This window comes from Heterodontus francisci, chromosome 2, assembly GCF_036365525.1.
Source record: "Heterodontus francisci isolate sHetFra1 chromosome 2, sHetFra1.hap1, whole genome shotgun sequence".
Lineage (NCBI taxonomy): Eukaryota > Metazoa > Chordata > Chondrichthyes > Heterodontiformes > Heterodontidae > Heterodontus > Heterodontus francisci.
This window is the reverse complement of record NC_090372.1, coordinates 204,199,524-204,221,856: the sequence shown is the minus strand read 5'-3', so window position 1 is coordinate 204,221,856 and position 22,333 is coordinate 204,199,524. Positions and strand designations below refer to the sequence as shown.

At 45.5% G+C, this 22,333-nt stretch overlaps 1 protein-coding gene across 3 annotated transcripts in view; it reads left to right on the top strand.

The window, feature by feature from the left end:
• LOC137380211 (NEDD8 ultimate buster 1-like) overlaps positions 1-20,081 on the top strand; it is a 51,463-nt gene extending 31,382 nt beyond the window's left edge. For 2 of the 3 annotated variants that reach the window (XM_068052037.1, XM_068052019.1), the window contains exons 10-13: positions 1,146-1,298; positions 3,791-3,898; positions 15,558-15,654; positions 18,156-20,081. In XM_068052037.1, coding sequence (XP_067908138.1) covers positions 1,146-1,298; positions 3,791-3,898; positions 15,558-15,654; positions 18,156-18,328 — 531 coding nt within the window. In that variant the 3' untranslated portion in view covers positions 18,329-20,081. The remainder of the gene's footprint in view (positions 1-1,145; positions 1,299-3,790; positions 3,899-15,557; positions 15,655-18,155) is intronic. The other variant, XM_068052028.1, reaches the window with a different exon arrangement.
• Positions 20,082-22,333: the final 2,252 nt, after the last annotated feature.

Genomic DNA, 22,333 nt, shown 5'->3' with positions numbered 1-22,333 from the left:
CGTTGCCAGCGGAGGTGGTAGACGCAGGCACGATAGCGTCTTTTAAGATATATCTAGACAGATACATGAATGGGCAGGAAGCAAAGAGATACAGACCCTTAGAAAATAGGCGACATGTTTAGATAGAGGATCTGGATCGGCGCAGGCTTGGAGGGCCGAAGGGCCTGTTCCTGTGCTGTAATTTTCTTTGTTCTTTGTTCTTTGTCTCCTATAATAACCTATCTAACTTTTCCTAGTTTTGATGAAGGATCATTGACCTGAAACGTTAACTCTGATTCTCTCTCCACAGATGCTGCCAGACCTGCCGAGTATTTCCAGCATTTACTGTTTTTATTGCATGTTTAACTAACTTTATTTGAGATTTTCATGAGGTAACAGAGATGGTTGATGAGGGAATGTGGTTGATGTGGCACATATGGGCTTCCAAAAGGCATTTGATAAACTGCCATATAATAGCCTCCCACCTCCCTATTTCTGTAACCTCCTCCAACCTAACAACCCTCAGATATATCTGTGCTTCTCCAATTCTGGCCCCTTGCGCATCCCCAATTTTAATTGCTCCACCATTGACAACTGTGCCTTCAGTTCCAAAGCCCTAAGCTCTGAATTGTCTCCCTAAACCTCTCTGCCCCTATCTCCTCTTTTAAGACACTCCTTGAAACCATGAAGCCCATGGAATAAAAGGGACAGTAGTAGCATGGATATGAAGTTGGCTGAGTGACAGGAAATAGAGAGTAGTGGTGAACAGTTGTTTTTCGGACTGGAGGAAAGTATCGAGTGGGGTTCCTTAGTGGTTTGTACTGGGACCTTTGCTTTTCTTGATATATATTAATTGCTTTGACTTGGGTGTACAATTTCAAAATTTGCAGATGACACAAAACGCGGAAATATTGTGAACTGTAGCAGCTAAGAGATTTGATAGAGGATAGAGGTACAAAAATACAAGTCTTAAATTTTAAGATTCTGTTTTTGTTAAGAGAACTACAATTGCGGAATTGGCCAATAGTGGGGCTTCTTCACACAATCTGTCTATGTTGGTTCAAGCACTAAACCCAGATTACAGCACAGAGGTGCAATCCTTTATTGACATTAATATTGGTGAATTGGCTGAAACACTCATTTGTTCCTTTTCCATCTATATTTAGGCAGATGCACTATTGAGTAAGTTGCAAGTGGATGATGTCGATGTGACTGACCTTACAAATCAAGGATTTACTACTCAGGAAGCACGGCTTGGCTTACGAGCCACTGAAGGTGACATTGAGAATGCCAAGTTATTTATTAAAAAAAGGAGAGAGGTTAGTACTTTTAACACAGGCAATCTGACAAATGCCATTTACATATAAAGATATTAAAATTTTAGAAACAGTCTGCAGAAGTCGATCCTTTTTGAAATCATAAGGGTAGAGCTTCATGCCCCCCACCCTGCCTGTTGCTAATGGAAATGGTCTCAAGATGGGGTCATCAACCTTCCCGTCCCATTAACACTCCCAATGTTACCAGCTGAACGAGCTCTCCATTTATTCCCATTTATCCCATTCCTCAGCTTTTTCCACATAACCTTTTATGTCTTTCTTTTTCCAACATTTAGCCATTTCTCCTTTAAAAGCTATTATGGATTTTGATTCCATCACTGTTGCTGACAGGGCATTCTATGGGCTGAATTTAGTCAAGTGACAGGGGTCCCAGTGCTGGGCTGAAAAGGCGAGGGGAACCCCACCTCGGCCCTTCGGTGGCCCCACCAGCTCTATTTAACAGTACTTGGGCAATTAACTTCCCAGCGCCATGATCCCTACCCCTTTCAGGACACGGATCCCACCTCCACGAGCTGCCGGCCAATCAGTATCAGCAGTACCACTGAGAGTGGTGCCCTCTACGCCAGGCCTGGGACCAGGAGCAAAGCTGGAGTCCCAGACCCCAGGTAAGCATGGCAAGGACGCCGGGGCCAGTCTGGCAGGCCCCGGTGAAATGGAGGGGGAAGGATGGTTGTTGAGGGCTGGGGTGGGGGTGGGGGGTGGTGTTCGGGATGGGGCGACCCTTGGCCTTTGCCACCAGGGTCTGTCTGTGGGCCACAGATAGTCCACGGAGGAGGCCTCACCGCCACCCCAAGCCTGCAGGGAGGCCGTTTTGTTTTAGTGGGCGACTTCCCCACATGGCAGAGGCCCCCTGCCCACCGCCTTTGGTTTAATTCCAGTGGCAGTGGGAAGAAGCCCTGAAATGGTTCCTGAAAGGCCTTTGTAGGCCTCAATTGGCTTCTGGGCAAGATGGCCATCTTTGGCCTTTCCCGTCCCCAATTTAATTGTTGTGTGACAGGAAGGTGACAACACTCCACCTTCCATCAAAATTCTATGCCCCCTCCCCCCCACCTCCCAGCCCATCTCTTGAGGGCCCATTAAATTCCACCCTATATCTCAACAGGCCTATGCATAAAAACAAGCAAATTCTCCTAACCTATCTCTTCACTCTTCCAGTGAAGATAGTACATTTATGTTTGCTAATTACTGACTCACCAACCAGTGGAAATAGTTTCCTCCAATATACCTCATCAAAACCTTCTGTAATTTTAAGCCCCTCAATCAGATATTCCCTTCAGTTTCTCTTGCCTCACCTAATACTCCCATCTTTTCATCCCTGGTATTATTTTAATAAATGTCTTCCATGCCCTCTCCATAGTATTAAGTCTTTGTCTTCAGAACCACATGCTTTTTAAAACAGGTTAGCAATGTATTTGAATGCCTAAGTCTCTCTCTCTGCTCGTCAACTCCCATTTAGTGTGTAGTCTTACTGCCAAAACTAAATATCATCTGCCATCTATCTGACTAATGACTAATGTACTAACATGTTTGGCCTCCTAAAATCACTTACATTCCACTTCACAGTGGCTTGTCAATAGGCCAACTTCACATATCACCTTCTCAATATCTCCACAGATACACACAAAGACAAAAATTGAGAAGATTTAAATGTGTGGAGTTATCGAACGAGCTTCTGGTCTGCATCTATCAGGGGTGGGGAGTGGGGAAGGTTCAGAATCTCAATGACAAGGCATTAATTGGCTTGTTTTGCCTGAATGTGACAACCACATCAAATGTGGGAAAAACTCATGGCATGACAGAGTTTCTTACCTTCCCTGCTCTGGCCAAGTCATTCAACTTCTTCTGGCACGATTGCCTGGGCAAGATTGGGGAGGCACTCAGCATCTCTGCAACCTCAGGCCCATGCTCACCTCACCATACATGCGGGATGTGCTGTTGCTAAGCTTGATGAGTTGATGGCACCTCCGTTCCACCTCATCCAAAGGGGCCTGAAGGTCCTCATCTGCAAAAATTGAAGATACTCCTCCGGGGTGACCTTCATGGGATTCAGAGGTACTCAGCTGTGAGAAGGGTAAAGGTATAGTCTGTTCTGACTCTATTGATTGATACATATTTGTGCAGCTTTAAATGCCAGAGGACACAGCCCTGGTTGAGCTCATGACTGTTATTTCTTCCTTCTTTGTGCTCACGATGACTCATGCATTGTCATGACAGAAGTGAACTTAAATTAGCATTTAAACATACAGCTGTCAATGAGGGTGCCCTTTTCTCATTCCAGTGTTGCTGCTGGCTATAACATAGTTCATGTCCTTTCACATAGCCAAGCGCACCAACTTGAAAACTATTGCAAATTTTTCTTTGACTTGGTTTGTTGAGACAAATAAATACCTGCTATTCTGTGAGCTGAAAGATGTGACTATTACTAATCTCTGCTCATATCAGAAATGAATCAATCTTTACTTCCTGATTTCAAGCAGAGACCCCAGCTACTAAGGAGAGAAGCAGAAGAAAGAAGGGACCAGCCTAACATGCAGATGGACATAGACAATACAGAACAAGCTGTGCCTGATTGGGCAAACCAGGTATAAATAAAAACACAAGAGCAGATAGTTTTACAAATTATACTGAGCTCCAACTCAGACTATTTTATTAGGAACTTTAACGTGACAGTTTACAATGACAGAAACTTGCATTTATATAACGCCTCTAACGTAGTAAAATGTCCCAAGGTCTTCATAGGAGCGTTATCAAGTGATATTTTGGCCCCAATCCATATAAAGAGATATTAGGACAGGTGGTCAAAAGCTTGGTCAAAGAGGTAGGTTTTAAGGTGCACCTTAAAGAAGGAAAGCAAGGTAGTGGGACAGAGAGATTTAGGGAAGGAATTCCAGATCTTAAGGCCTAGGCAGCTGAAGGCAGGGGCACCAATGGTGGGGCAATGGAAATTGGAGATGTGCAAGAGGCCAGAATTGGAGAAGCCCAGAGATTTTTGGAGGGTTGCAGGGCTGGAGGAAGTTACAGAGATAGGGTTGGGCTAGGCCATAGTTACATGTGATATTGAACAGTAATAAGGTTCTTGGGTTGCTGATGATTCTGACTACACGACCGACGCAGTTTGATTGAAATGAATACTGTTGCGAACAGAGGCATTTTAAACAGAGGCCTTATTTTAGTTGAATTCCAGGGGGTCTGATACCATGAGTTGGGTTCAGCTACTCCAGCTGATTAGAAAAGAAAATTCCTTCTTTACTTACTAAAACAAATCAGTCTAGCAATTGGATCACCTGCATCCAAGGGGCAGGTGGACAGTTACAACAAAATTATTTATTAACTCCGAAAGTAGATGAGTGTTACACTCTCTAGATCAAGTGGTTTTTAATGACAATTTGCATCTGTTTTTTTGTGGTGCAGATGCTGGGTTGGCAATGATATCAGGTCACTATTTGCTATACCTGACTATAGCTGACCAAATAGTAGAACCATTGCAAAACCATTATCACCAACCCAATATGGGTGCTGGTATCAGGTGAGGGCAAGTGGACAAAGTGGTGGGATCAGCCCAAATCACACAATCATACCTCCTGTCAAAGGTGATAGAGTAGCATTAAACATGGGAGTGAGCCTCTGCCCTCTGGAGCGCTCCTCACGACAAAACAAGAGGAAGAGACTAAAAAGAGAAATAGATACAGAAATGTAAAAAGAAGCATAGATCCTGGCAAATGGGAAAGACACAAAGAACAGTGATAAAATAGATAGTAAGATCTACAAGAGGGTATGAAAAGAAACTTACAAGGGATATCAAAATCAACAGAAAAATCTTTACAATTATATTTGGGAAAAGAGGGTGGTCAAGAGTATTGTGGGCCCCTTGAAAATTGTAAACGGTGATATTGTCAATGAAAATAAGGAAATGGCAAATATGCAGAATAATTACTTTGCTTCACTAGTTACCGTAGAGGAAGAGGTCAGTATACTGGACATCCCAAGGAAACTAATATTAAATCAGAAACAGGGACTCACCAAAATTAGCATAAACAAAATAACAGAAATGAAGAAAATAGTGGCATTAAAGAACAGAAAATCCCTAGGTCAGGTGGTTTCCATCCGAGGGTTTAAAGAAAATAGGTGAGGACCTTGCAGAGGCCTTAACTATTGTTACGACCAAGTGAGAAAGAGGTCTAGTGTTCCCTTTCAGCCTTCACCTGGTCTTACTGTAACAGGGTTTAATTTTAAAAACGTCGTGTTTTTAGATCCCCCTTGGTGAATTCTTGTTCACCGCTTTCCAATTATAAGGCAAAGAAACCAGCACAAACAGGTTTTCTTAGGTTTAAAGAAGAAAAGTTGAAATTTATTAAACTTAAAGTCTAATTCAGTTAACGCCTAGGGATATACACCGCGCCCATGCTGGCAGGCATACGCGATATACACATGCAGATAGGGACAGAAAGGGCGGAAGAAAAATAAAGTGGAAAAGTTTGAGGCAATCTCTGAAGAGGGTTTTTTGTTACTGTGCTTCAAGCTCGCTGTAGAGTTCTTGATTGTTGGTAGATTTGCTTTTCTTTCGGGCCCAGTATTCTTCTTAAACCTTGTTCACTGCAGGAGACTTTTCTCTGGGGTTCATGTGTCTTCAGTGGGTTTTGGAGTTCCATGAGAAAGAGATGGGAGCAGACAGACAGACAGGAGGTCTTCTTCCATACAGGAGCATTCTGCTTTCTGCAGGCTCTCAGTTCAAACTGTACAATTCAGAACAAAACCCAGACTGCCAAGCAGGTTAGTCATGTGACTAACTGATTTGACCACGTCTGTTTGTGGATTGTATTGCAGCAGGGGATAGCGCCTTTGTTCGAAACACTGTCTGTTAATATGCGAAAATGTCTTTCCAGGCAGTGGCCTGGCAACCTCTTGTCACAGGCCTTCTCTTCTTCCCAGCAACAATTTGAAATTGAATGTAGCGGAATTAAAGTGCCTAATTCTTGGCAGGTGGGGGCCTGCATGACACCTCCTCATCCAGGGGAATGAATTGCAATTTGAGAAAAGCACATTTCATTAAAAGGGTTGAGAGAAAATATAAGATACAGAAAAAAGCCATGCATTTCTCTCATTGATTTCCATGCATTCATAAATCCTAATGTTTATTAAAATTGCCTGGCTTTTCTTGGAGCCAGTGCTGCCTTAATTGCTGTCTTTTTGGCATCCCAGTAAACATGTGGTTCTTCAGTTCGCCCATTTCCATGACTGCCTTGGGCCTTTGTTCTGCTGAGGTCTGCGAAAGTGGTGATGTGGGGGGAGGGGGTGGGGGGGTTAGATTTAATTAGCCCTACATTGGAGTTTTTTTTCCCAAGAGAGTCAGTAGTGGGCGGGTCTATCCTGAACTCTCTTTCAGTGCTTTCCTGAGTCATGCAAAGGCTTTTGACTTTAGGGGGATGGGTGTTGTTTTTCTGACTGCGGGGGAGGATTCTTTGTTACTCTCCCCTTTGTTCTCTGGGACACTCCTGCCTGCAGGTATTTGTGCAGACTCTACTGCATTCCCCTGTGACACTTCGACTAGGTGAGGCATCACCCTCAGGGATTCTGTGCCCCTTAGAGGTCTGTCTTTGTCTCTGCAGGTTCGTGTAAGTGCTGTTAGCAACTCTGGTGGGGTGCTTCTAGTCTGCATTTACATAGGAGGATGCAGAGTCTAACTTTTCACATTTTTCAGGGTTGGCTGACCAGACAGTAGGGGTTTTCATCCGGGATTCCTCCCAGACTTCCTTTAACCTGTCATCTTGGTCACTTTTTCCCGTTCTCCCTCTAAACATTTGTCAGCTTTGTGCCTCCATGTCCCCTTTTGTTCTTAGCGGGGGTCCCTTACAGTTCACGAACCCTCTACTGGAGGGTCCTTCTAACACCAGTACAGGTCTTAGGGGTGCAGGTTTCACTGTGGGTTGGGGTTTCCCCTCAAGCTGGCACATGTGGCAAATCCTGCAGTCCTCCACCACATCCTTGAGGAGTTTTGGCCAGTCAAACTGCTGTCTTTTGCAGGCTTTGGTCTTTCGTATACCGGCCTGTACAGCCACTGTAATCTCGTGGGCCCTTCTTAATATTTCTCTCCGGTACCTCCGTGGCATCACTAACTGGTGAAGGACTGTCCACTCCTTGCCCTCAGGTCTGTGAGGAGAACTCCATTTCCTCATCAGTTCCTCAGTCTTTAAATAGTAGCAATCAGGGACTCTGGCTGCTTCACTTTCAGACTGGGCAGCCTGTGCTAACTCTCGCAATACTGGGTTGGGTCACTGAGCCTCAGCTAGGGAAAATCCATTTAATTAATTCCCTGGGTCTCCTAACTTTCCAAAGAACGTCTCAGACAGGCTGCGCTAATTCAGTCTCCTCTGGGGGAGCTGGTTTGATCATGGCCTGATCCAAAGAACAAAGAGAAGAAAGAAAATTACAGCACAGGAACAGGCCCTTCGGCCCTCCAAGCCTGCGCTGATCCAGATCCTCTATCTAAACATGTCGCCTATTTTCTAAGGGTCTGTATCCCTTTGCTTCCTGCCCATTCATGTATCTGTCTAGATATATCTTAAAAGACACTATCGTGCCCGCGTCTACCACCTCCGCTGGCAATGCGTTCCAGGCACCCACCACCCTCTGCGTAAAGAACTTTCCACGCATATCCCCCCTAAACTTTTCTCCTTTCACTTTGAACTCGTGTCCCCTTGTAATTGAATCCCCCACTCTGGGAAAAAGCTTCTTGCTATCCACCCTGTCTATACCTCTCATGATTTTGTACACCTCAATCAGGTCCCCCCTCAACCTCCGTCTTTCTAATGAAAATAATCCTAATCTACTCAACCTCTCTTCATAGCTAGCGCCCTCCATACCAGGCAACATCCTGGTGAACCTCCTCTGCACCCTCTCCAAAGCATCTACATCCTTTTGGTAATGTGGCGACCAGAACTGCACGCAGTATTCCAAATGTGGCCGAACCAAAGTCTTATACAACTGTAACATGACCTGCCAACCTTTGTACTCAATACCCCGTCCGATGAAGGAAAGCATGCCATATGCCTTCTTGACCACTCTATTGACCTGCGTTGCCACCTTCAGGGAACAATGGACCTGAACACCCAAATCTCTCTGTACATCAATTTTCCCCAGGACTTTTCCATTTACTGTATAGTTCACTCTTGAATTGGATCTTCCAAAATGCATCACCTCGCATTTGCCCTGATTGAACTCCATCTGCCATTTCTCTGCCCAACTCTCCAATCTATCTATATTCTGCTGTATTCTCTGACAGTCCCCTTCACTATCTGCTACTCCACCAATCTTAGTGTCGTCTGCAAACTTGCTAATCAGACCACCTATACTTTCCTCCAAATCATTTATGTATATCACAAACAACAGTGGTCCCAGCACGGATCCCTGTGGAACACCACTGGTCACACGTCTCCATTTTGAGAAACTCCCTTCCACTGCTACTCTCTGTCTCCTGTTGCCCAGCCAGTTCTTTATCCATCTAGCTAGTACACCCTGGACCCCATGCGACTTCACTTTCTCCATCAGCCTACCATGGGGAACCTTATCAAACGCCTTACTGAAGTCCATGTATATGACATCTACAGCCCTTCCCTCATCAATCAACTTTGTCACTTCCTCAAAGAATTCTATTAAGTTGGTAAGACATGACCTTCCCTGCAAAAAACCATGTTGCCTATCACTGATAAGCCCATTTTCTTCCAAATGGGAATAGATCTTATCCCTCACCTTCTCCAGCAGCTTCCCTACCACTGACGTCAGGCTCACCGGTCTATAATTACCTGGATTTTCCCTGCTACCCTTCTTAAACAAGGGGACAACATTAGCAATTCTCCAGTCCTCTGGGACCTCACCCGTGTTTAAGGATGCTGCAAAGATACCTGTTAAGGCCCCAGCTATTTGCTCTCTCGCTTCCCTCAGTAACCTGGGATAGATCCCATCCGGACCTGGGGACCTGTCCACCTTAATGCCTTTTAGAATACCCAACACTTCCTCCCTCCTTATGCCGACTTGACCTAGAGTAATCAAACATCTGTCCCTAACCTCAACATCCGTCATGTCCCTCTCCTCGGTGAATACCGATGCAAAGTACTCATTTAGAATCTCACCCATTTTCTCTGACTCCACGCATAACTTTCCTCCTTTGTCCTTGAGTGGGCCAATCCTTTCTCTAGTTACCATCTTGCTCCTTATATATGAATAAAAGGCCTTGGGATTTTCCTTAACCCTGTTTGCTAAAGATATTTCATGACCCCTTTTAGCCCTCTTAATTCCTCGTTTCAGATTGGTCCTACATTCCCGATATTCTTTCAAAGCTTCGTCTTTCTTCAGCCTCCTAGACCTTATGTCTAGACCTTCCTTTTTCCTCTTAGCTAGTCTCACAATTTCACCTGTCATCCATGGTTCCCTAATCTTGCCATTTCTATCCCTCATTTTCCCAGGAACATGTCTCTCCTGCACGGTAATCAACCTCTCTTTAAAAGCCTCCCACATATCAAATGTGGATTTACCTTCAAACAGCTGCTCCCAATCTACATTTCCCAGCTCCTGCCGAATTTTGGTATAGTTGGCCTTCCCCCAATTTAGCACTCTTCCTTTAGGACCACTCTCGTCTTTGTCCATGAGTATTCTAAAACGTACGGAATTGTGATCACTATTCCCAAAGTAGTCCCCTACTGAAACTTCAACCACCTGGCCGGGCTCATTCCCCAACACCAGGTCCAGTATGGCCCCTTCCCGAGTTGGACTATTTACATACTGCTCTAGAAAACCCTCTTGGATGCTCCTTACAAATTCTGCTCCATCTAGACCTCTAACACTAAGTGAATCCCAGTCAATGTTGGGAAAATTAAAATCTCCTATCACCACCACCCTGTTGCTCCTACATCTTTCCATAATCTGTTTACATATTTGTACCTCTATCTCACGCTCGCTATTGGGAGGCCTGTAGTACAGCCCCAACATTGTTACCACACCCTTCCTATTTCTGAGTTCTGCCCATATTGCCTCACTGCTCGAGTCCTCCATAGTGCCCTCCTTCAGCACAGCTGTGATATCCTCTTTGACCAGTAATGCAACTCCTCCACCCCTTTTACCTCCCTCTCTATCCTTCCTGAAGCATCGATATCCTGGGTTATTTAGTTGCCAATCATGCCCTTCCCTCAACCAAGTCTCAGTAATAGCAATAACATCATACTCCCTGGTACTAATCCAAGCCCTAAGTTCATCTGCCTTACCTACTACACTTCTTGCATTAAAACAAATGCACCTCAGACCACCAGTCCCTTTGCGTTCATCATCTGCTCCCTGCCTACTCTTTCCCTTAGTCACGCTGACTTCATTATCTAGTTCCTTACAGGCTTTAGTTACTACCTCCTTACTGTCCACTGACCTCCTCATTTGGTTCCCATCCCCCTGCCACATTAGTTTAAACCCTCCCCAACAGCGTTAGCAAAAGCACCCCCAAGGACATTGGTTCCAGTCCGGCCCAGGTGTAGACCATCCAATTTGTAATAGTCCCACTTCCCCCAGAACCGGTCCCAATGTCCCAAAAATCTGAACCCCTCCCTCCTGCACCATCTCTCAAGCCACGCATTCATCCTGACTATTCTTTCATTTCTACTCTGCCTATCACGTGGCACTGGTAGCAATCCTGAGGTTACTACCTCTGAGGTCCTACTTTTTAACTTGGCTCCTAACTCCCTAAATTCTGCTTGTAGGACCTCATCCCGTTTTTTACCTATATCCACTGCACATTCAGGGAAATTGCAGGGGTCCGTCTCCTGCCACTGCTCTGTCTCTCTGATCTCCTGCCGTCTTTCTTTCACTACTGGGGAAGCTACCACCTTCACCCCCACCGGATCATTACCTAGGAGCATGTCGACCCCGTCCACAAGCAAACTAGGGACAATCCCTACAGTCACCAGTCCTGAAACTAGGTCGCACTCCAGGTGCACCCAGTGTACAGGTACAGGCATATACTGCCCTCCGATACCATTCACCACCATTCTGGTGTTCACTGCACTCTCTGGGGGGAAAGGTCAGGCCTTTACCCAGTAAAAGGGATCTAGTGGCCCCTGTGTCCCTGAGAATTACTATGGGCTTGCTTGCCCCACTTGAGGGGTATGGTGTTACTTTCCTTCATAAACTTCAGGAATCCTATTAGCTTTTCCAGCACTTGCAGCCGTAAGCTTTCTGGGTCTCACTCTTACTGCAGTTAAAGCCACAGCTTGTTCTGCTGTGCTTTCCATCAGGTTCCTGTCTTCACTGAGCGGGTGTGCCCTGATTAACCCTCCCTTTTTTCCCTTTAGTTTCCAGCAGTCAGCTTTTAAATGCCCTGCTTTATTACAATGGAAGCACACAGGTCTCCGGGTCTCGCTCCTGCTCATAGCACCTTCCTTTTTGGCAAAAGGAGGGCCCCCTGTGTCTCCTGCTTTTCTTTCTCTCCCAGGACTGTTGGGGTTGCTATCACCTTCCCTCCCTTTGTCCTTTTCAGATTTATGGGGTGATTAGGAAAGGTTCTCCCTGGGAAACCACTTATAAATTAAAGTTTAGTTTAGTTTAGAGATACAGCACTGAAACAGGCCCTTTGGCCCACCGAGTCTGTGCTGACCATCAACCACCCATTTATACTAATCCTACACTAATCCCATATCCCTACCACATCCCCACCTGTCCCTATATTTCCCTACCACCTACCTATACTAGGGGCAATTTATAATGGCCAATTTACCTACCAACCTGCAAGTCTTTTGGCTTGTGGGAGGAAACCAGAGCACCCGGAGAAAACCCACGCAGACACAGGGAGAACTTCCAAACTCCACACAGGCAGTACCCAGAATTGAACCCGGGTCGCTGGAGCTGTGAGGCTGCGGTGCTAACCACATTGGCCAGAACGGCCGCTTGCTGGGCTCTCTGAACCCGCTGCTCCTCTACATGTGGCTTTATGGAGAGTGGGAGAGAGTGTTTAAATTCCTCCAACAGAATTACTTCTCTGAGATTCTCATAGCTGAGCTGTACTTTAAGAGCCCTCAGCTACTGGTCAAAAGCCAGCTGCTTACTTCTTTCAAACTCCAGATAAGTTTGATTAGCTGCTTCTTGAGGGTTCTAAACTTTTGGCGATAGGTTTCAGGTACTAATTCATATGCCCCGAGGATAGCATTTTTGATCAGTTCATAATTTGATGAACTCTCATCTGGCGACAGGGAATAAACCTCATGGACTTTTCCCATTAGCTTGCTTTGTAGTAAAAGAGGCCAGTTCTCAGCTGTCCATTTTAGCTGCCTTGCCAGTTTCTCAAAGGACACAAAAAATTCTTCTACATCTTGGGAATAGTTGAGCTAGTTTTAACAATTCTGTACCCAGCCCTGAATTATGCTCCTCCATATTGGCCATGCTTTTACTGCAGTTACTCTGTTGCCCCCTAGTTAACTCAAGCCGCTTCAGCTCTCTTTCTTCACATTCCTTCTGGAATATTCTTTCTCTCTCCCTCTCCTGCCTTTCATTTTCTTCATGTTCCTTCTGGAAGGCTCTATCATTCCCCCTCTCCTGCCTCTCTCTTTCTCTTTCTCTTTCTCTGCTAATTTCCTCTGTTCTAATTGTATCTTTGCTAGCAGTACCCTGTCTGGGTCTACTTCTAACTCTGTTTCTGCTTCTTCAGATTCAAGGGAAAAATGGCTGGCCACTACTCTTAGGAGTTCAGACTTCCTAGCCTTGCCACGTACAATGATCCCACATTGCTCAGCCATTTTCCTCAACTCCTCCATAGACAGTGCTTTTAACTTATCCCAAGTTACTTCACCCTGGCTTGGGGGACCACTAGCTTCAGTTGCAGATATATTGGTCTTCAAGCACACACAACCACAAGAAAACCTGTATTAATCTTGCTCTTTTTTGATTGGGAACAATTTGGCTTCCCAATTTCCAATTTCTCTCGTTTGTCTGTGGGTCAATTCAGGATTTTAGCACCCAAATTTCTGTTATGATCTGGTGAGAAAGAGGTCAAGGGTTCCCTTTCAGCCTTCACCTGTTAAACACACCGTGTTTTTAGCTCCCCCTTTCCAATTATAAGGATACACGCTGCGCCCAAACTAGCATGCATACGCGATACACACATGCAGATAGGGGCAGAAAGAGCAGAAGAAAAATAAAGTGGAAAAGTTTGAGTCAATCTCTGAAGAGGGTTTTTTGTTACTGTGCTTTGAGCTCGCTGTAGATTCCTTGATTGTAGGTAGATCTTGCTTTTTGTTGGGGCCCAGTATTCTTCTTAAACCTTGTTCACTGTAGGAGACTTTTCTCTCTTGGGGTTCTTGTGTCTTCAGTGAGTTTTGGAGTTCCATGAGAAAGAGATTGGAGCAGACAGACAAACAGGAGGTCTTCTTCCATACAGGAGCATTCTGCTTTCTGCAGGCTCTCAGTTCAAACTGTACAATTCAGAACAAAACCCAGACTGCCAAGCAGGTTAGTCATGTGACTAACTGGTTTGACCACGTCTGTTTGTAGATTGTATTGGAGTGGGGGATAGCTCCTTTGTTCAAAACATTGTTTGTTAATATGCAAAAATGTCTTTCCAGCCAGTGGCCTGGCTACACCTTGTCTCAAATCTTCTTTACTTCCCAGCAACAATTTGAAATTTAATGTCCATGTGGTGAAATTGAAGTGCCTCATTCTTGGCAGGTGGGGGCCTGCATGACACTATAATCTTCCAAAATTCACTCAATTCAAGAGCCATTTCTTTAGATTGGATAATTGCACATGCCTGTCCGTTATTTAAGAATAGTGACAGAGAGAAACCAGGGAATTATAAACCAGATAGCCTGACATCCTGTTGTTGGGAATTTGCTAGAGTCTATTGTTAAGTATAGCGTGACTGAGCACCTTCAAATTTTTCAGCTGATCAGAGAGATCCAGCATGGATTTGTAAAGGGTAGGTCAGCCTAATGAACCTAATTGAATATTTTGAAGAGGTGACCAAAGTTGTAGACAGGGGAATGTCTATGGATGTTATTTATCTGGACTTTCAGAATGCATTTGATAAAGTCCCTCTTAAGGAACTGTTAGCGAAAGTTGAACTTCATGGAAATGAAGGCAAATTATTGACCTGATTAGGAATTGGCTGATGGCAGGAGACAGAGTGTAGGGATAATTGGCAGATACTCTATTTGACAGGATGTGACTTGTGGTGTCCTGCAAGGATTGATGTTGGGGCCTCAACTATTCACCGTATTTATTAACGACTTGGATGATGGAATAGAAAACTACATATCCATGTTTGCTGATGACGGAACAATAGGCAGCATTGGAAGCAGTGTAGATAGAAGCTTAAAATTATAAATTTGACAGATTAAGTGAATGGACAACACTGTGGCAAATGGATTTCAATGAGTACTTTCTAAATGGTGAAAAGCTAGAAACAGTGGAGGTCCAAAGAGACTTGGGTGTCCAGGTGCATAGATCATTAAAGTATCATGAACGGGTACAGAAAATAATCAAAAAGGCTAATGAAATGCTGGCCTTTATATCTTGAGGACTAGAGTACAAAGAAGGTAGAAGTCATGCTTCAGCTATGCAAACCCCTGGATAGACCACACCTGGAGTAATGTGAGCAGCTCTGCTTCCTTAGGAAAGATATATTGGCCTTGCAGGGAGTGCAGCATAGATTTACCAAAATGACACATGGACTCCAAGGGTTAACTTACAAGGAGACATTACACAAACTAGGGCCATATTCCCTGGAATTTAGAAGGCTAAGGGATGATTTGATTGAAGTTTTCAAGATATTAAAGGGAACAGATGGGGTAGATGGAGAGAAAGTATTTCCACTGAATGTGGAATCTAAGTCGATGGGGGCATAGTCTAAAAATTAGAGCCAGACCTTTCAGGAGTGAAATTAGGAAACATTTTACACTCAAAGGGCGGTAGAACTTTGGAACTCTCTTCTGCAAATGGCAATTGATGCCAGATCAACTGTTAATTTAAATTTGAGATTGATAGATATTTGTTAACCAAAGGTATTAAGGGATATGGAGTTAGGTCACAGATCAGCCGTGATCTGATTTAATGGTGGAACAGGGTCAAAGGGCATAATGACCTACTTCTGTTCCTGTGTTCCTAGGTTACTATGTTCCTATAATGAGAAATAACATTAATATTAGCATGCATTAAAACATTAGAAAAACATTTGTATTGCTGTTTTCTAAATGTATGGTTTGTGCTGATGTCCAGGTTTCACTTCCCTCTGCACCTGCTATTGTAAGAACATCACAACCTCCTGATGAAAGTTTACCTTCAGTCTCAACATCTTCTACCTCTCCACCTACAGGTAAGGAAGAAAACGCTAAAAAAGAATTTTACAAAACTGCAACCTTGATGTAACTGAGAGATACAGAAATGACTTTGCATATCTGTCTCTCTATATGTTTGTCTCCTTCCTTCTGCTAAAGTATGTCTATCTTTGTTTATGCATTTTACTTCCTTGCATCTTTAGCACACACTCTAGGTTGTCATATCTGTTCATCATGAGGAGGCGTCGTCTTTCTGTATGAGACAGAGGCCCCATCTGTCCTCTCCCATGGCACTATTTGTAGAAGACCAGGGGAGTTCTGCCCAATATCCTGATCAATATTTATACCTCAACAAACATTGCTTAAAGATATGCTTTGATCATTATCACATTGCTGTTTGTGGAACCTTGCTATGTGCAAATTAGTTGCCGCATTTCCTTACACTACAACAGTTACTACTCTTCTAAAAGTAGCATCAGCACCAGGCATACCTAAAAATGAGGTGCCAATCTAGTGAAGCTACAGCACAGGATTACTTGCATGCTAAACCCCGGAAGCAGCATGTTATAGACAGAGCTAAGCGATCCCAAACCCAACGAGTCAGATCAAAGCTCTGCTGTCTTGCCACATCCTGTCGAAAATGGTGGTGGACAATCAAACAGCTAACTGGAGGACGAGGCTCCAAAAACATCCCATCCTCAGCACGTCAGTTCAAAAGACAAGGCATTTGCATCCATCTTCAGCCAGAAGTGCTGAGTGGATGATCTATCTCGGCCTCCTCCTGAAGGCCCCAACATCATGGATGCCAGTTCAATTCACTCCATGTGATATCAAGGAATGGTTATAGGCACTGGATACAGCAAAGGCTATAGGTCCTGACCACATCCCAGCTGTAGTACTGAAGACTTGTATTCAGAACTGGCCACACTGCTAGCCCAGCTGTTCCAGTACAGCTACAACACTGGCTTCCACCTGGCAATGTGGAAAATTGCCCAGGTATATCCTATCCACTAAAAGCAGGACTAATCCAAACTGGCCAGTTACTGCTCCATAAGTTTACTCTCGATTATCAGCAATGTGATGGAAGGTGTCATTGACAGTGCTATCAAGCAGCCCTTGCTCAGCAATAACCTGCTCACCAATGCTCAGTTTGGGTTCTGCCAGGGTCACTCAGCTCCAGACCTCACTACAGACTTGGTCCAAACATGGGCAAAAGAGCTAAATTCCAAAGGTGAGGTAAGAGCATCTGCCCTTGACATCAAGGCAGCATTTGACTGACTATGGCATCAAGGAACCCGAGTAAAACTGGAGTCAATGGGAATCAGGGGGAAAACTCTCCACTGGTTGGAGTCATACCTAAGTGCAAAGAAGGATGGTTGTGGTTGTTGGAGGTCAATCATCTCAGCTCCAGGACATCACTGCAGGGGTTCCTCAGGGTAGTGTCCTAGGCCAAACCATCTTCAGCTGCTTCCCTCCAAGTTAAGGTCAAAAGTGGGGATTTTCGCTGATGATTGCACAATGCTCAGCACCATTTGTGACTCCTCAGATACTGAAGCAGCCCATGTCTGAATGCATCAAGATCTGGACAGTATCCAGACTTGGGCTGATAAGTGGCAAGTAACATTCATACCGCACAAGTGCCAGATAATGATCATCTCCAACAAGAGAGAATCAAACCATCTCCCCTTGATGTTCAATGGCATTACAATTGCTGAATCCCCTACTATCAACATCCTGGGGGGGTTACCATTGACCAGAAACTGAACTGGAGTAGCCATATAAATACCGTGGCTACAACAGCAGGTCAGAGCCTGGGAATTCTGCATCAAGTAGCTCACCTTGAGACTCTCCAATGCCTGTCCACCATCAACAAGGCACAAGTCCAGAGTATGATGGAATACTCTCCACTTGCCTGGATGAGCGCAGCTCTAACAACATTCAAGAACTCAACACCATCCTGGACAAAGCAGCCCACTTGATGGTCACCCCATCCACCACCTTCAACCTCCATCACCTACGCACAATGGTAGCAGTGTGCACCATCTACAAGATGCACTGCAGCAACTCACCAAGGCTCCTTAGACAGCACCTTCCAAATGCGCATCCTCTACCACCAAGGACAATGGCAGCAGATGCATGGGAACACCACCACCTGCAAGTTACCCTCCAAGCCACACACCATCCTGACTTGGAACTATATCGCCGTTCCTTCACTGTCACTGTCACTGGGTCAAAAACCTGGAACTCTGTATGTTGGTATGTAACTCCCTTCCTAACAGCACTGTCTAGGACAGCACTGTAGCTGTAGCTATATCAAATGGTATGCAGAGGTTCAAGACTTTCTCATGGGCAATTAGGGATGGGCGACAAGTGCTGGCCTTGCAGCGATGCACACATCCCATGAACAAATTAAAAACAACTTCATTGGCTGTAAAGTGTTTTGGGAAATTTGGAGGATATGAAAGACACTATATAAATGCACATTTTCTTTGTCTTTCTTTAACATGCAGATTTGATGTACTTGTTTCTTTACTATCAGGTGCCCAAGGCAGCTCTGAGAATGATGACATTCTTAAAGAGATTCTGTCTCAGGATAGTGATGACTACATCAATGAGACATTGGAGGAAGAGGAATTACTTATCCATGATTATAAGTCCAGGATTACTCAAAATGCCTCAAAAAATGCCACAATGAAAGAAGGAAGAGACTGAGGTGCAGGTTAATCTTCCCCCAAAATACACAGAGATTCAAATCAACCCAAGAGACCTCCCCTTGCCCACGATGGACTCCAATGACCAGCATTCCCTCTAATTTCTGCCTGCTGTGCGTGGCCTGCTTGTTGCACTGCTTGTCCCCTTTAAGATTGCCGCACGGCCTACACATAGGCATCTTAAAGGGAACGTTGCTTGTGCGCGGCCTGGTTGTTCACTGCACAGCACATTCCCAATTGCTGTATGGCCGCTCAGCTTAGAGGGAACATTGTTGATGCTCAACCAAAATTCAAACATCATCGAAACCCCACCGCAAACAGACAAACATGACCCAACCACAACTGATAATCCTGACCAACTGGACGCATGTCGAGAGTCCAATGGGAGGATGGAATGCATGCAGTCAAAGCAAGTGACCTATCCAGTGGCGATGGATGGGGAGATGACTGAATACGTAAATAACTTGTGTGATGAATTGAGTTATGTGACTGTTTAAATCATCTGACTGGGTAGATCTTTGAAAATGCTGCCGTGCCTTTCCCAAGCTCGACTGCTGCTTTCACTCTTCTGACCCTTCAATCTGCACATTGAGGCAACTAATGTTATCCCAACGAGAATGGAAGATCTTGGAACTCACTCAAAAGCTTCTGTCAAATCTGACTTTGGATCTTGGTTCAAATATTCCTGCCATTCTCGTAACATGCTGGACACTGCTTCTGGGAAGTCATGGGATCAGGCTTACCCATGATTCCCCACAACTCCAGCTGCAGGAATAGCCTGCTGCCGGAACAGATGAAGGAGATTCGTGTCGGGTCGGGTATGAAAAAAAATTAAAGGGCTCGGGCTCGGATCGGTTTTGGGTTGGCTGTGGTCGGGTTGGGCCTGGATCGGGTTTTAATTTTACACCCGAGCCAGGCTTTAGTGTCCAGGGAAGAAAGAGATATAACTAATGTTTTCCCATCACCCCCAAGTCTGCATGCAACCTCACCATACAGTCACTGTGGGCAGTGCAAATCAAAGTGAACATTATATCAATGTAAAAAGCACCAGCCCTGCATTGTAAAGCAACTCCCCAAACAGCCACTCTTCATTGCTTGAATCTTCACAATGACTAAGAAAAATTACCCTCCCAGGTCAGTCGAAGTGACAAGAGACACGCAACAGTCATAAGGGGAAATCAGCAGACAAGCATAACCAGGGATTATTTGAAAATTGGTGGTGAAGTGGGTGATAATGAGGAGTTAGTAATAATGTGTTGTCACAGTTTTTTGCACTGGCTTGATTGTACTTGCTTAAATCCTGTTGTATCTCTAATTTTTTTCCAGTTTTGATGCAAGGTCATTGACCTGAAACAATAACTCAGTTTTCTATCTCCACAGATGTTGCCTGATGTGCTGCGTATTTGCAGCATTTTCTGTTTTTATTTTATGATAATTTCATATTTGAGATCGATAGATTTTTACTAGCCAAGTGCAATAAGGCATATGTAGCCAAAGCAGGTAAATACAGTTAGGATACCAGTTAAACAGCAGAAGAGGCTCAGGAGGATGAATACCCTGCTCCTGTTGCTAGGACATCAACTGACACATTTCTGTTAACTGCTGTATAATTGTTAATCTTGTTAAAAATGTAAACCTGCTTTGTCTGAAGCTTGTAGATGGTACGTCTTGGATTAACACCACATGGTGCAATACCTAGGCCACTAAATTCGGCACCATTTGCGCCGGTGGTTTGGGTGATACTGAAAGCAGTTGAGATGAAAAATGGTAGGTGGGTGGGGTGAGGAGTTGGGGGGGTGAGGAGTCGGGGGGTGAGGAGTTGGAGGGGTGGGGTGAGGAGTTGGTGGGGTGAGGAGTCGGGGGGGTGAGGAGTTGGAGGGGTGGGGTGAGGAGTTGGGGGGGTGAGGAGTCGGGGGGGTGAGGAGTCGGGGGGGTGGGGTGAGGAGTTGGAGGGGTGAGGAGTTGGGGGGGTGAGGAGTTGGAGGGGTTGGGTGAGGAGTTGGGGGGGTGAGGAGTCGGGGGGGTGAGGAGTTGGAGGGCTGGGGTGAGGAGTTGGGGGGCAGGTAGTGCTGCTCCGGCCTATTTGTGGCCCACGCCAATCGCCATATTGTTGATGGCAACAACAGGTGCATAACATGCGTGTACTGTAAGTATGCAGAGTGGGCAGATCAGAGCCTATCACTGATTTGATGCCCGACCTGCCATTTTGAACCTCGCCACTCCTGTTAATGCCCTCTCTTAAAGATGCACAGCTGAACATGCGTTCAGCTGCATAAGAGACTGCACCTCCCACCCCACGCCAACAAACCCACTAGCACTATTTAAAAGTATCACAATCCAACTTGCAGGTTAATTGCTCGTGACGATCTACTTGCTGTTGCAGTGTTAGTGGAAGTACGGGGTTGTTGGAGGAGTTGTGAATAGTTGGTTAGGTCAGCAGGGAGTGGTACTGGACATTGTTGAAGGTCTTGTGTGCTTTTGAAAGGCCTCTGAGTTACACCACTTTCTCCCAGTCATGGAGCTCATAGTTGCTGCTCCCTTCGGGCTGCAGCAGCAGAGGGAGTGGGAGCAAAAGCAGTAGAGAAGACAAGCAGCTCGCAGAGGGTGGTGTAGAAAAGGAGCAGCAACCAGCACATCCACATTCTAGACGGGCTGTCTGGGCACGTATCATCAGACTCCAGTTCCCCTGAATGATACCCCAAATTCCCATTGTTCAACACTTCCCCATCTTACCATCCTTCTGTTATCAACCAATACGCCTCGCTTGGCTACAACCTTGAAATAAAAGACACCACAAAACAGCCATTCGAACCAACTTTATCCAACAACACATCCAATACTCAAATAATCACCCTTAGGCCTAGTGCCTGTCTTGCAGTGGCCTTTGCCTGTCCTTGTGCTACTATGCAGTGTTATCCCAGTGGCAGCAGCGGGGCTGGTGGAGGGCTGCTGACTTTCACTGGGGAGACTGCAGAAGGCCTTGCAGGACAACCTCAAACGGCTCTGGGCTGGCTCACTGACAGGCACCAGCAAGGGCACTGACGGGTAGCAGTGGAAGTAGCATGAATGCTGTCCTCCTGAGCGAGGACATCAGCTTTGTGCTCCATGGAGCCACTGTCTGCCCTATGTTGGTGGAGGGGGGGGGGGGGGGGCGGTGCTGGCCTCAGCAATCCTAGCAATGTTTTGGAGGACTGCTGGGAGATGCTGCCCCTTTGAGCAATGGTATCCGTAGCCCTAATGGCAGCAATCTAAGCCTGCAAGGCACCAAGCAGGACTTGCATGACCTCAGTCTGAGCTTCCACTGCAGCCCTCAGTCGCTGTGTAGCTTCTGCTTGTGCTGTAATGGAAGCTGAGGTATTGGCAATCAGACACTGCATCAGGGTTGGGTCTGCAAGTGTTCTCATGGAATTGGTCACAATCTCAGAATCACAGAATAATACAGTGCAGAAGAGGCTCTTTGGCCCATCGAATCTGCACCAATGCATTAAAGACACCTGACCTGTCTACCTAATCCCATTTTCCAGCACTTGGCCCATAGCCTTGAATGTTATGACGTGCCAAGTGCTCATCCAAATACTTTTTAAAGGATGTGAGGCAACCTGCCTCTACCACCCTCCCAGGCAGGGCATTCCAGACCGTCACCACCCTCTGGGTAAAAAAGTTCTTCCTCAAATTCGCCTTAAACCTCCAGACCCTCACCTTAAACTTGTGTCCCCTCGTAACTGACCCTTCAACTAAGGGGAACAGCTGCTCCCTATCCACCTTGTCCATGTCCCTCATAATCTTGTACACCTCGATCAGGTCACCCCTCAGTCTTCTCTGCTCCAGCGAAAACAACCCAAGCCTCTCCAACCTCTCTTCATAGCTTAAATGTTCCATCCCAGGCAACATCCTGGTGAATCGCCTCTGCACCCCCTCCAATGCAATCACATCCTTCCTATATTGTGGCGACCAGAATTGCACACAGTACTCCAGCTGTGGCCTTACCAAAGTGCAATACAAATCC